Source organism: Hordeum vulgare, chromosome 2H, assembly GCF_904849725.1.
Source record: "Hordeum vulgare subsp. vulgare chromosome 2H, MorexV3_pseudomolecules_assembly, whole genome shotgun sequence".
Classification (NCBI taxonomy): domain Eukaryota; kingdom Viridiplantae; phylum Streptophyta; class Magnoliopsida; order Poales; family Poaceae; genus Hordeum; species Hordeum vulgare.
Genome location: NC_058519.1, coordinates 98,422,818 through 98,437,649, shown reverse-complemented (window position 1 = coordinate 98,437,649; position 14,832 = coordinate 98,422,818). Strand labels below are relative to the sequence as shown.

General features: G+C 43.8%; 2 protein-coding genes across 2 annotated transcripts; one reads left to right on the top strand and one right to left on the bottom strand.

Annotated features, from left to right (window-relative positions):
* Positions 1-589: 589 nt before the first annotated feature.
* Positions 590-7,065, bottom strand: LOC123425308 (DNA-directed RNA polymerases II, IV and V subunit 9A-like). The gene is made up of 4 exons (XM_045108990.1): positions 6,938-7,065; positions 6,729-6,804; positions 1,069-1,227; positions 590-900 (listed from the first exon to the last, which is right to left on the bottom strand). Exons 1-4 carry the CDS (start codon positions 6,964-6,966, stop codon positions 820-822), a joined length of 345 nt encoding a protein of 114 aa, XP_044964925.1. The 5' UTR covers positions 6,967-7,065; the 3' UTR covers positions 590-819.
* A 120-nt stretch (positions 7,066-7,185) lies between these two features.
* On the top strand, positions 7,186-12,318 carry LOC123425307 (protein FAR1-RELATED SEQUENCE 5-like). The gene is made up of 6 exons (XM_045108989.1): positions 7,186-7,377; positions 7,459-7,601; positions 7,809-7,911; positions 8,640-10,493; positions 10,583-10,638; positions 11,447-12,318. Exons 1-5 carry the CDS (start codon positions 7,201-7,203, stop codon positions 10,631-10,633), a joined length of 2,328 nt encoding a protein of 775 aa, XP_044964924.1. The 5' UTR covers positions 7,186-7,200; the 3' UTR covers positions 10,634-10,638; positions 11,447-12,318.
* The last annotated feature ends 2,514 nt before the right edge of the window (positions 12,319-14,832 follow it).

Below are 14,832 nucleotides of genomic sequence, written 5' to 3'. Positions count from 1 at the left end.
TTGCCCAAAGGGAAGCAAATCGGGAGAAATCAAGGAGAGAACCACTCTGAGCGCTCAAAAGCACTACCTAGGTGGTGAAACAGGGAAGCTGCAATGCACTGCATCGCAAAAGAAGTCCTCGTTAAGTTCACAGCCGCAAAGTCATCATAAACTTCGTAACCAGTACTCCAGATGACAAACTGCAGGCATGTGCATCAACCCCACGGAGCCGGTCAAGTTTCAGTGGCAAGAATTAGGAAGATTAGAGGCAAAAATTTGAGCCTTGTTAAATCATCAAAGAATCAGGAGAAAAATCAATCTGATAGCTGAGAAGGGCCTAGGTAATGAAACGGGGGAGATGCACAGCCACTGCATCCGGCTGTGTTTGGTTAAGCTGCAGCTTCTAAAAAAGCTGCTATGGAAAAGCTGCTGCGGAAAAGCTGGAAGCTGAAAAATTGAGGCATCCCAGCTTTGAAATTTACACTAGGAAGAAGCTACAGATTCTCAAAAACTGTTTTGAACATTTACCCTTTTGGTTAGCTTTTAGCTTTTAGCTTTTCAAAGTAGAAGTTGATAAAAAAAAGTTGAACCAAACACAGCCTAAGCACTCTTCAAGGTCAAACTAACATATGTATATATATATATATAAAGATTGAAGAGAACAAGCTCAGAAGCAGTACGCCCACAGTGACGAAGTTGCCCTAAACTTTGGAACACAGATACCACAAGCTAACATGTTAAGGCAAACACAAGTCATGAGTAACACAGGGCCAGTCAAGTTTCAGTGCCAGGAACTAACACTCCGCTCTGCGGAGGGGGGCCCCCTTGTCAGCCAGCCAGTCAGTCCCTCCACCTGTGACCACAGGTAGGGCTGCAGCAGATGAAGTACAGCGTCAGGCCACGCTCTCCCTTCGTCGGAGCCTGCAGACCAAGGAAACGAGGTAAATCGAAATGTACATCAATAGAAAAGGATGCAGGAAAACAACATATGATCATCATGGTTTGGTATTAGTACTGTACAGATGATACTTGTAACCCTTACCAACAACTGCAGAGATAAACATAGGTGAACAACGCTCATTTACAGACCTGGAAATAAGCAGCTTCTGGATAACCACAGTTGTAGCATTTAACACTTTTGGTGCGTGGCAGAGAAGGATCAGCAGCTGCATCTTTTAGGGTGTCCTTAGGTTCATCAGCAGATTTACGAAGAACCCTTTTGTACACACAAGTATCAGCAGCAATCTCCTGTCAGTGGTTTCAGCATATGTCAATTATTAGTCAAATCTATGAGAAAACTCATGATACAAAATTATAAGATGTTAAAAGGATCAAACATTTTCAAAATCAGCGTAACTGAAAAGAATACAAACAGCGAAAAAGCTAATCCATCACCACAGAAAAAAAAAAAACATCTTGTCCACATAATTGACAGTCATCTCAGTTTTGTTCTTGTAAGGAGCAACTCTTTAAGCATGGTTTACGCTGGTATCATAAGATGGATATGTTGTTGTGGAAACATTATTGGCAAGATAAACTCAAGTAAGCTAATCCATCACCACAGAAAAAAAAAACATCTTGTGCACATAATTGACAGTCATCTCAGTTTTGTTCTTGTAAGGAGCAACTCTTTAAGCATGGTTTAGGCTGGTATCATAAGATGGATATGTTGTTGTGGAAACATTATTGGCAAGATAAACTCAAGTAAGCTGACATGGGAGACACGATCCCCTCGTCCTTTCTAGCCACTAGTCCATGTATTACTAATACTAGCTAATTGCCCATGCGTTGCAATGGGAGCATACACATTCTAATGGTTACATCAATCCTGTCTAACACACACCTTTAGAATACTAATGTACATTAGGCGGTATTGTCGATTTGATTTACCGTTAAATAAGTTCTCCTCTTCCATCAACCCATCTATCTCTCTTTCTCTAAAAATCAAAGACTTGATTAACCTTGAAGAAATAAACCTAGTGTGTGGAGGGAATAGAGGGGAGGCGTGCGTGAATGGGTTGTAGTGGGCCGGTTTTCCCCTGGTTTTCTTGGTGTGCTTGTTAGGAAGTATTAGTATTAGTCTAGGAGTCCTTATTAGTCTATATTTACTTTCCTTGCACCTCAAGTCATGTGTAATATATATATGCCCCTTGGGCCTTCAATAAAGATAAGTTGCTTTCCTAACATGGTATTAGAGCTTAGGTTATTTTTTTCGGGCGCCGCAACTCGCCCTCCCGATCCAATATCGCGCCTCGCCGCTGCTTTTCTTGCGTGGTCGGATCTGGCTGCTCTCCCGTCGCAGTCCTCCCCGTCGTGCTCCCTCACCCCGACCGTGTCGGCTCCTCCCTGCCTCGCCTCCCGTCGCTGGTCCAGGACCCGCCGCCGCAGGTCGCGCCGGTCTCCTGCCTCGGATCCAGCCGCCCCCTCATCAGATCCGGTCGCACCGCCTCACGCCTTGGATCTTGTCGCCGCCCCAGTCCGCCCAGATCGAGGCGGCCCCAGACGCGGACGCAGATCCGGTGCTGCTCCAGATCGAGGCGGCCCCTCATCAGGTCCGGTGCTGCTCCAGATCAAGCGACACCGAGCCATCTTGTCAGCCTCCTTGCTCTCCGCTCAGGCCAGCGCTCGGCTGTGCATGAAGGCTGCTGCTCCAGCCGGACAAGATTGATCTGGATGGACACAGGTAATGCCCGTGGCTGCTTCTCGTCGTTCCACCAAAGCGCTGCTGCCTTACGCCTGTGCCTCATGCGTCCCTTTTGCCAAGATCGTGCACAAGACTGCCTTCTTCCAGCATGTATTTCTGCTGCTACCTCTGCCCAGTGCTTGCGTTCTGCAGCTACAACGCATGGTTGTATGCTGCTACTAGCTGCTTACTGTTGCTACGTGATGCTGCTTGCTGCTGCTATGTGATGCTCCCGTCACTTGCCGTTCTATAGTCTACTATGTGCTTTCTAGTTTTTCTTTTTTTGTTTTCCGTTGCATCCACTAAATCCGTCGATATTATGTGTTTCTCATGCCATGCGAGTCCACCATACCATTGTCCGTCAGCCTTTCTCCGGTCCTGATCCTTTCTATACAACTTTTGTGGCCTATTTGCCCTTGTTGTTTTCTATAGGATTTTCTGGACTTCTTTTGCATTGTCGATCTACGTCCATCGTGCCTTATCCGCCGAGCTTCTTTCGCCACGGTTGTCGTGGACTATGATTTTCTGCACAATGCTTTATTCTCTTGATGTGCCATCTTCTTTTGACAACCCATCTTCTCTTAATACTTATGTTGTATCTTCAAGTGATGCGGTGTCTTCCTCTGATGTGGCATCTCTTCGGTGTCTTCCTCTGATGTGACATCTTCTTTTGACAACCCATCTTCTCTTGATACTTATCTTGTATCTTCAAGTGATGCGGTGTCTACCTCTGATGTGACATCTCTTCGTTATCTCCTTCGGCGACTCAACAAGTTTTGAAGACTCTTCATGCTACAACGACACTCTCAAGACACGGATTTGGATTATCATTTTTTTTTAGTATTACACTTCTTCAAATGCAATGCTATTGCATATGCTTTGCATTTGAGGGGGGGGGGTGTTAGGAAGTATTAGTATTAGTCTAGGAGTCCTTATTAGTCTATGTTTACTTTCCTTGCACCTCAAGTCATGTGTAATATATATATGCCCCTTGGGCCTTCAATAAAGATAAGTTGCTTTCCTAACAGTGCTAAGCATGGAACGGAGGCCGGCGAAGGTTGAGCGAAATGGGAATGTTATTTCTTTTTTAGGAAGTGTAGGTATAAATAGATTGATTTGCCATGTATGGTAGTGAACCGGCTAGGGCTGCTGGAGACAATTTTGATTGATGATTGATTTGCTTTTTATGGCAGTGGATCTGCCGGGGAGACACGTGAGTGCATCCTAAGAAGGAAGGAGATTTGATTGAATCAACACTTACCAAATTGGTTGGGGTTGCGGTCGGTAAAAGGAAATAGAGAATGACGATCCTTCGGTCAGTGGGGCCCGGGGGCCTGGGGGGGGGGGGGGGGGGGGGGGGGAGGGGAGCGAACAACATACAAACTCCCATTAAATAGTAGAGATTCACAGTCTAAATCCAAGTTTGGGGGACTGAATCACACATCTGGTCGTGTGAAATCGCGAGCAAATCCAGATTCTAAGCGACTCAGTTCTCTTTCAATCTCGGCCATCCATCTATGTTCTATGGTAGATTATTATCATGCAGCAGTTGTATTATACCCTAAATTCATTCCCATTGGTGTTGTCTGTCTTCTTGTGCTTGTCTCCCAATCTCGTTTTTTCTCTCGCCAGCGGCTTCGCCAGCTTGTAGGGCTGCAGGCCGCCGGCAGCACGTCCGGCGACCTCGACGAGTGTAGGCTGCCAGGCTCCCACGCACGGTCCTCCCCAAAAGACTCTCCCTTGACGACGAGTGAAACAACAGCCATCAAACATTGAGGGGCATCCTTGATTCGTTGCACAGATTAGCTACTAGTACGAACACTACTAGATTAAATAATTAGATAGCTTGGTACCTAACCATTCTAATTCTTCTATTTGTATAATGGAAAAGTCAGCCACTGTCCTACCAAAAGTAGTAAATCTAAGAGGGCGAATGCTCGTGAAAATCGGACTGGCCCTGGCTGGGACATGGAGATGAAATTGATCATGAGAAGAAGACAATTAGATGCAAATATTGCCTTCTTATTAAATGGGTTGTTTACAGACTGAGCATCACTTGACGAGGACTAGGTTTAATGTTGAGCATTGTGAAAAAGTACTTGATGATGTTTGAAAAAAGTGCTTCAAAATTTTGGGGAATCCAAGCAGAAAGGAATTTCAACTTAGAAATGGAGGAAACAGATGCAAAAAAAAGAGAATACTCCAGCTGACAACATTGAAGATGAGGCTGTGACAAATCGTTTCGCTAACAATCGCAATGCTCAAACAACAGTGAGTCGGTATATTTACATGAGAAGAAGAGAGAGAAGAGGTTTGCACCCAAATTCGCCAGGTCCTCGAAGATTTCTATCTCATTTTAATGTTGTCAAGGATTCAGAATAGCAAGGATGGTTGAAATGATTGAAAACTACAGTGAAGGTTTTAAACCTCCATCATATCATGAAGTGAGGGTAAAATTTCTCAAGCTGGACGTTAAGAGGACAAAGAATTTGCTTTCTGAATTCAAAGAACAGAGGAAGAAGACAGGGTGTACAATAATGTCTGATGGCCGGACAGATAGAAACAGAAGATCCATATGCAACTTTTTAGTGAATGGCCTACGGTCATTCTCGCCTCTGTCAATACTTCTGACATTTCTAAGACAGACGGCAAAGTGTTTGAAATGTTAGATGATATTGTTGGGAACGTAGGAAAAGGTAGTGTTGTTCAAGTTATAACAGACAATGCAGCTAACTATAACGCAGCTGGTGAGTCGCTGATTGAAAAGAGAAACAAAAATGGACTCCATGTGCAGCTCATTGTATTGATTTAATTCTTGAGGATTTCACAAAGAAGATCAAGGCGCATCAGAAAACAATTACAAAGGGCCAAGAAATCACTTCCTATATTTATTCTAGAACAATGGTGCAAGATCCTAGCAATTCTACCTAATTGGAGAGTAAATTGAGAGATCTCACAGTGGAATCAAGCATTTATAAGGCCAAATCAAGAGGGCCATTGGTTTCTTTGAGTAATTGTATTTGCGGATGTTCTTGCCATCATGGCAGAAATGGGGAATAAAATCATAAATGCAGCCTGGCCACAGCCCAGCTTATATAGGCAGGGTTTTAACCTTCAGGTAAGTGGCGTAAACAGAATTAATGACAACTTGACGGCAAACAGTAAAGGGAGGATCTCGGCCGTCGAGCGACCCTACTAGGAGGCCCCAGGCGGATTTCGTAGCAGGGAGGGAGCGAGTAAAATGGCGCCAATTCGATGCCAATATGGCGAGATTCGAGGATACGAAAAACGCAATATTGGGCATTGTCCCCCGTGAGAAAGCCGTCCCCGACCTCGACGACCACACATGGCAAAAATGGGATGAAGACGAGGTCCCCCAATCCTGCCACGCCGGTCAGTCACGCCGCCGCGGCTAGACTCATCACAAAATTCACCATCGACGTGGTGGGGCTCAATAGCATACAATAGTCGCTACATATATGTACACAAATTTTGAACACCTACAATGTGAAAATGTCGCAAATCGACTTTTCACCACCTATGCAAGACATTTGTAATGCAATGTTAACTCAACTTAGTGTTTCTGTCCCTCAAATTGAGTGTGCGATTAATGAGTTCATGCAACCAATAAAACAGAAACAAAAAGAAAAAATATATCAAGGCCGCAATATGACAACTCTGAATTGGCGCTTTGCCTCGGCAGCCTCCATAATATTTATTTATTTTTACGCACTAGCCTCCATAATATCATGGCGTGCGCTCCATACACGTCATGGAGGCTGCCGATGTGGCCGCTCTGCTAGAGTTGCTCTATGAGAACAAAGCAACAAATCACAACCTTGTGTTATTAATAATAATGTGCCACCAAACCTAAATGGGTAGCCACGATCAGTCACGGGATCACTAAATCTAGACTAAACCCACGAGTTCAACCTAACATACCGTTCCAGATCAGCCCCGCCAACCCCACAAATCCCCAACCGAACCTAGGGTTTCGTCTCGAGGACGAAGAACCAAATCCAAACACAATACAATTTCATCATCCGAGACGGAACGAGGCAACCACCTGGTGCTGGCAATTCGAGCAGGCGTAGAGGAGGACGTGCATCACCTTGTCCTCCTGCGGGTACAGCATGTTGTCGCTGCAGGAAAAGAAACGAAAACAGAAAAAAGATGCATTGGATTAGACGACCATGAGCGACCATTATTTAGATCCTTGGATCACCGGGGAGGAAACATCGGGGACGAATGCCAAGGATGGATCTGTCCGCTCACCATTTGCTGCAGAACTTGAGGGCGCTCATGGCGGCGGCGATGTCCTCTCCTCTCCTCGCCTCTCTCTGTCTCTCTGTTCCGCTGCTGTCCCCTTCTGGGCTTCGCTTCTCACTGTCACAGGTTCTCCGGTTCCGGTCCGGCTTTGGGGTACAGAGGCTTATGACGGGTGGGGTCCACCAGCGGTGGGCCTGTTGAGTCAGTGAACAAGGAGGGGAATCGGTAAGCCCATGTGAGATCCGGGGCGTACACGTGTCGGGTGGCGGATGAGACCACACGAGGCCACCTACCGCGCCGGCGCATCGGATCCCATCACCCCCTCCCCATCCCCACCCCCGCTCATCTGCTTGGCTCCAAACCCTAGCTCCGATTCCCACAAACAAAGAGGTTTTCAAAAATTCCTGCGAGATTTCGTCCCAGACCACTCGCCAGTGCTTCTCAAGGTACAAATTCAACTGTTTTTTCCCAATTTTTAGGGGTATCTTTGGTGAATTTTCTTCATGTGAGCGTGCCCGCCGTGGCAGGGTGGTGATGCCATGATGCACATGCTGGTGGCCTCGGACGGAGGCGGAGGGGAGATGCACCCGTACGCCATCGTGCCGGCGGAGCAGGAGCTGGAGCTGCACCGCGACAACGCCGCCGACGACAGCCTCGACGGCCACGTCCGGTACAGTCCACTTGCTTGCTCGCCGTTGACCGGCGAAATGGTCTTGCCTCTGGGTCTGGCCGGTGTTCCTGTTTGATGCTGATGAAACAGTTACAGTCCACTTGTTCAAGTTCAGTCGTTTTTGCTTCTCCTGTGGCAGAAGTGCCTTCAGTTCGACTGTATGTTTGCACTTATCATCATCCTGACAACTTTCTGCTGTTTGATTAGGTGCCTGCGGTGTGGTATATCAGGCAATGCGACACCCCATATGCGACGTGGCCCTGATGGCCCGAGAACTCTTTGCAACGCCTGTGGCATCGCTTACAGGAAGGTGAAACCGCAATCTTTATGTCCCGAGGCAATCATCCTATAATCGTTTTCTTGTGTTGTCTATTCTGTTAGTCTTTTCGCAACGTGAGCCTTACTCCTAAGAGATATCGGAGTAACATATGGTTAGCCAATTCCCATTTTCCATAACGGTTTTATTGCTGCTGTTTTTACAGCAAGTTTTATGCTACGTAAGAACTACCCTTTCCCTTGAATACTGAAAGTTAAACTTCTGGGAATTATGTTAAAATCAGTTCCATGTGTCTAGTTGTTTGGCTGCCTGCTACTCTTGTGCAATTTTGACTCATTTCCAAAGGCAACTCCTGATCCAGTAAGTCCACAATCCTTGAATTGCAAAATACATGCAGGGTTTCCCTTCATGAAATCTTCTCGGTGTTCCGTTGCTTAATTTATAAGCTATGTCCCTGCATTGTGCTTTGTTAAGATCTTCGTAGAGAATAAGCACCACTTTGCCTTAAAATCACAAAAATAAAACATTTTTTTTCTTCTTGATTACAGACTTTGGATTCAGTGTATTATATTTGAACACCTTATGGCGCTTGCTACTGGTAAAAAAGAAGCTGATTAGCTGTCAGACTTGAAATTTAACATTTTGGCCCTAGCATGCTGATATCTTTTGCCGTTTTCTTCCTGTTTTGGGTCCAGATAAAGTTCTGGTACAATTAAGTGTATTTTTGTTTTTACTGAAATTATGTATGATTGCTTCTCCAGGGCAAAATGAGAAGAATGATAGAAGCTGAACCACCTATAGATGAGGCTTCACTTGCTAAGCTTGTTCCTGAGGTGGATATGGAATTTGAGAGCGAGGAAAAAGCATATGAGTTCTACAACAAATATGCTGGGCATGTTGGCTTTAGTGTTCGAAAAAGCACGTCACATAAATCTTCTGAAAATATTACCAAAGTGAGGACTTTTGTATGCTCAAGAGAGGGTTACAATAGGGATAAAAAATCATTGGAGGCAAAGAAGCCAAGGTTGGATACAAGAATTGGCTGTCCAGCACGGCTGATTATTAAAGTCACACCAGAGTGTAAATACAGGGTCACTGATTTTAAAGCAGAGCACAATCATCAGCTGGCCCCTCCTTCGACGATGCATATGCTAAGGTCACAAAGGATATTGACAGAACTTCAGTCTGGGGAAGCAGAACTGTCAGATGATTCTGTAGTGACACCAACTACAAAAGCAACTGGTGATCTTGTTGTGAGACAAGTCGGTTTCCTTCGAAGTATTTCTCTCCTCCCAGCAGATTACAAGAACTATCTCCGGTCAAAGCGCACGAAGGCAATGCAACCTGGTGATGGTGGGGCCATATTAAAATATTTGCAGACTATGCAAATGGATAACCCATCGTTCTTTTATACCATGCAGATTGATGAGGATGACAAGCTAACCAACTTCTTTTGGACAGACCCAAAATCTAGAGATGACTTCAACTACTTCAACGATGTACTATGTCTAGACACAACTTACAAGATAAATGGATATGGCAGGCCATTGGCATTATTCCTTGGCGTGAATCATCACAGACAAACAATTATTTTCGGTGCAGCTATGCTTTATGATGAATCATTTGAGTCATATAAGTGGCTGTTTGAGAGTTTTAAGATCGCAATGCATGGAAAACAACCAGCGGTAGCTTTAATAGATCAATCGATTCAGTTGAGCAGCGCAATGGCAGCCGCCTGGCCAAATACTACTCAACGAGTTTGTGCTTGGCATGTATATCAGAATTCTGTTAAGCACCTGAATCAAGTTTTCCAAGGTTCAAAGACATTTGCAAAGGATTTTAGCAAATGTGTCTTTGGCTACGAGGAAGAGGAAGAATATGTCTTTGCTTGGAGAAGTATGCTGGAAAAATATGATCTTAGACATAATGAGTGGCTGTCTAAACTGTTTGATGAAAGGGAAAGATGGGCGTTGGCATATGATAGGCATATATTTTGTGCTGACATGATAAGTTCCCTTCAAACCGAGAGTTTTAGTAGCATTTTGAAGAAATTCTTGAGCCCTCAACTGGATCTGCTGTCCTTCTTCAAACACTATGAAAGAGCAGTAGATGAGCATCGCTACGCTGAGCTCCAAGCTGACTTCCAAGCTAGTCAAAGTTATCCAAGGATACCCCCGGCCAAGATGTTAAAGCAAACTTCCCATACGTACACACCAGTGGTGTTTGAGATCTTTCGTAAAGAGTTTGAACTGTTCATGGACTCTGTATTATTCTGTTGTGGAGAGGCTGGAACAACCTCTGACTACAAAGTTGCTCCCTCTGAGAAGCCCAAGGAACACTTTGTTAGATTCGACTCAAGTGATAACTCTTGTATGTGTACTTGTAGGAAGTTTGAGTTTATGGGTGTTCCATGTTGTCACATGTTGAAGGTGCTCGATTACAGAAATATCAAAGAGTTGCCTCAAATATATTTGTTGAAGAGATGGAGAAGGACTGCCAAGTCTACAGATGAAGACAACCAAGGCCATGCAGCAAACGATAACAGGTCATCATTAAATGTCTCTATACCTTCTGCAAATCACCATGGGCTCCAAAGCAACAATGCAAGGATTCAAGTAATTAACTCTCAACTCTCGACATTCTTATGTGGCAAATGAATTTCCTTTATTCATCGTCGCTGATATAAGTTCCTGATCAAATGCAGGACACATCGCTTTCCAATATGCATGAGAACCCATTTCATAGAAGCTCATAATGAAGGTACCACAACATGATTTAGCATTCTTCATGTAGTAAAGTGCATCTGCAGCACTTCAACTTGCATGATGTGCTCACTTTGGTCTCCTACTCTGAAAATGCACAATTGACTCCTGCGCATGCGAAAGGGATTCACCGGAGGTCCAAATTGTGTTGGGCTAGTGTTGACTGCATACTCTCTCCGTTCCAGTTTAGAGGGCTCAAATCTGAAATCTCATCAACCAAGGTGGATGGTTTGAGTGGAGGCATGTACTTTATACGTGGATAAATTCGTTTGACCATGTATGCGGTCAGGGCTAGCTCGACATGATTTGGACCATTAATGAACCCCCTTGGCAAGTTTTAATGAGCTAAATGTGCATTTTAATTTTTGAGAGTTGGAGCACCAACGTGATCTAACCGTGTGAGTTAAGGGATCGCTGATCTGATGCCCTTTATTTGTTTCTCTAAGCTGCTCAAGATGGACTATGATAAGCCAGGTCTTGATCTCTTGTTCATTTTGTCCACTTCATCATAATGGAAAATGATTCATAATTGAGTTCGTGACAAAATGTATTTCCTAAACAAAATATCACTGCATGCCATCATTTTCCTTTTCGCTTTTTCGTTGCCAAATGCTATTCTCATTTGACTCTTTGAGTACTACCGTCGAGGTATGATTTTAGAAGTAGTTTGTGGTGACACTTGGGAGCACCATGGCTCTTTTTGGTCAAACAGTTTGACTTCAAACCTAGATATATCCCCATGCATTTGGTATGCCTCCGATTCTGTTGTCCAATCCACTAATTCGCTTGTTCCTTTTATCATGCAGGTCGCTTCACCGCATGAATGATGATTCCATGTGTGTCTGGCCAGATGTTATAATATCGACAGTTGAAGCAAATGAGAATATGGCAGTGGGGAGCTCCCCTCCCCTGAATAAGTTTCTCAACTTGTAAATTATGCGGCTGTAGGAAATCTTCAGCTTTTGAGCCGCCCATTCTTGGCTTAGTCTAGATTCTGATGTACTACTGAACTGGAAATAATTCAGAAATTTTGTGGGTCGTGTAAACATCATGTGGCCATCCTAGCCCATTTATCCCAAGCAAAAATAATTCTTCAGCCAGCCCAATCAACTTGTCAATCTAGCAGCTCAAACTTACTGCATGCCCAGGAAAGCGGAGACTGTGTCTGTGCTTCTGCGGCTGAAACTTGTGCAGACAGCCTGACCACTCATGACCTCCGAAGGGCTTCAGTGGAGTGCAGATCTGGGGTTTCACCTGCAGGTGAGCTGGGCAGCTCGTGCAGAATCGATGAAACGTCGCAGGCAAGGCAAAGCAGCTTTGGCGGTGGATCTCGTCTCGGCCGGAGGGAGGGAGCTGCCGTTGACGCTCCAGTGGACAACGATGCTCAGGCCCTGGTATGCTATGCCATCCTGTCCAGAGCTGCATAATGCAAGCAACATGATACTATCGTCTTGAGTCGCATTATCTGGGGTCGTTGGTTTGAAGTGCATGCTTGCATTATCTTATGTTGGAGGCTGCTGGTGCTAGCATGTGTTGGGATGCTCAAGGAGATTTCCTGCTCAGGTTTTCTTCCATTTTTTATTTTCTTCAGAATTAGGGCCACCCCTGGGCTGTCCAAAAAAAAAAAGACTAGGGCGTTGTACGTTTAAAATAAATTTAGGTTCTCCAATGTTTTTTTTACTTTTTTACTAGCAAAAGGACCCGTGCGTTGCAACGGAAGAAAAACAATTATAATCTTCAATGATGCTGATCATATTATGTCTTTAAAATTTTACTCCCTCCGTTCCTAAATATAAGTCTTTTTAGAGATTACACTAGTAGACTACATACGGATGTACATAGACATATTTTAGAATATAGATTCACTCATTTTGCTTTGTATGTAGACCACTAGTGAAAACTCTTAAAAGACTTATATTTAGGAACGGAGGGAGTAGGACATTTCGCATGAACATTTTTTAAATTAGCAAATATTTTTTTCAATTGCACTCAAAAAATAACACACAAACTTTTTTTCAAAATCATGGACTTTTATTGTTTTCACCAATATTGTTCTCAAAATTATGAACATTTTTTTGAATATGCGAATATTTTTACAAAAATCCTCAGCATTTTTTGAATTCACAAACATTTTATATTTTCTTCAAACTTTTATTTTAAAATTCCCAGTTTTATAAATTGCAAAAGTTTTTTAAAGTTCTAAATTATTTAAACTAAAAAATGGAACAGAAAAATGAAAATAAAAAATGAGACTAAAAACAGAGGCACGAACTGTTTTTAAGATTTTTACACGGACTTTTGTTTAAAATCGTTGACTTTTTTATTCTATGGACATTTTATCAAAGTTTAAACATTTTATATATTCAAACATTTTTTTAAACTCCTGAGTAGTTTTTGAATTCTAAAAAAAATGTTTTTTTAATATTTTATTTCGAAATTCTCAGTTTCTTAAAATTGAGAAAAGTTGTTTGAATTTCTAAATTATTTAAAGTAGAAAAACAAAATGGAACTAAAATAAAAATAAAAACCAAACTAAAAAAACATGCGCCCACACATGGGTCGGCCCAAACAGGTGTGTTGCATCTCTTTCCAACACCTAGAGCGTAATATAGCAGGTGGCTACATGGCCCGGCCCAGTCCGGAGATTTTCCTGTTTGAAACGTTTTTTATGACTTATAGATAGCATTGGTGGGTAATTTTACTCAACTTTAAGGGCAATTTGGATGACGTACGGAAGAAGCACTATTTGCTTTATTAGTAGGTAAGGTAAGATTTAAATATGATTGTTACTCTGTCCCGAATATGTCTAGCCAAATTTTCAAAACATTGACCACCTTTTTTTGAAAAAGTCATCAGTATAACACACAGTATGTTTCTTAAAATTTATAGGGTTTTGTATTGTTTTTTCTGTGCTGACTAGACCAGCACGTGTGCGGGATTGCTGCCGTGTTACTAGTCCCTCTCAGCACGGATCCGTACTTACTAGTGCAGCTGTGACCGGGACGCCGCAACCAACTGATAAAATACCATGCCTGGCAGCGCGAGCGACGGCCGACTGGTGAGGTGGTCTCGTGCTGCCGGGACGGCGTTGTTGGTCTCGGCCCTGTCTATGTGTTGTCTTTCGTTGGCGAGACGTATGGACAGGCAATGCACGGGGACATGACGGCCGGTGACGAGATTGGGCTGCAGACGGCGCCATCTATCTCGGGTGACGGCGCACAAACTCAGCCTTTGCTTCATGCCTAATTTTTCTCCTGCTCTCTAGCAGTGTTTTCCTTCGATTTCACGCTGCAATGGAGACAAATTCTAAGAGCATCTTCAGACCCAAAAAAAGAGCTGAGACAGAAAAACGGATTTATTTATTTTTGTTCTTTGCGGCGAAAAAAGGGCTTCCACAGCAGACCAAAATCTGCATGGGCACCAAAAAGTTATGGTCTATAGCCTAAAATTTGCTACGGAATTACTAACAAATATACCAATCCACTAATGGCTGACCGACAACAGAAAACGCTGCGGCGGAACCTCAATCGCCCCGACATGGATTTTTTCGCCACTGAATCGGCTCCCGCCGTGACACCGCCGAACATCGGGACGCCATGGAAGGCATCCCCATGTGACCGTTGTTGCGGGACTCGTAGTCATTTCTCCCGTGCTTTCCACCTTGGGTGGCAAGAAGTGGTCCGCCGCCTAGGGCTTGCATCTCATCAACCACCGTTGCGGCTGCTAAGGAAGCATCGCACACCCCTACATCGTCCAAAATTTGTGTTTAAAATGTTGGAAATGCGGGACATTTTGAGGTATTGCGTTGAATGGACGGTGCCCCCACCGGATCACCATAATAACTGTTAATATTTGTCATAATTTGTAAGTGTCCTTTATATCTGGCCTTCTCGCCATAATAACTGCTAATATTCGTCATAATTTGAAAGTGTCCTTTATATCTGGCCTTCTATGAAGGCTATCAATATAGCGACTGCTAATGTTGTTCTAAGTCCATGAAAAACATTGTTGGATGGGATAAGAAGACCGGGTGTTGTCGTGGTAATGATTCCCATAATAAAAAAGGGTAGGATAAAGGAGCATGATCTATCGAGATGCAAATGGGTGACACAAGTGTTTTAACGAGTTCGGACCTCTCACGATGGAGATAACAACCCTACGTCTCGTGCTCCGGAGAGGCTTTGCTTATTGT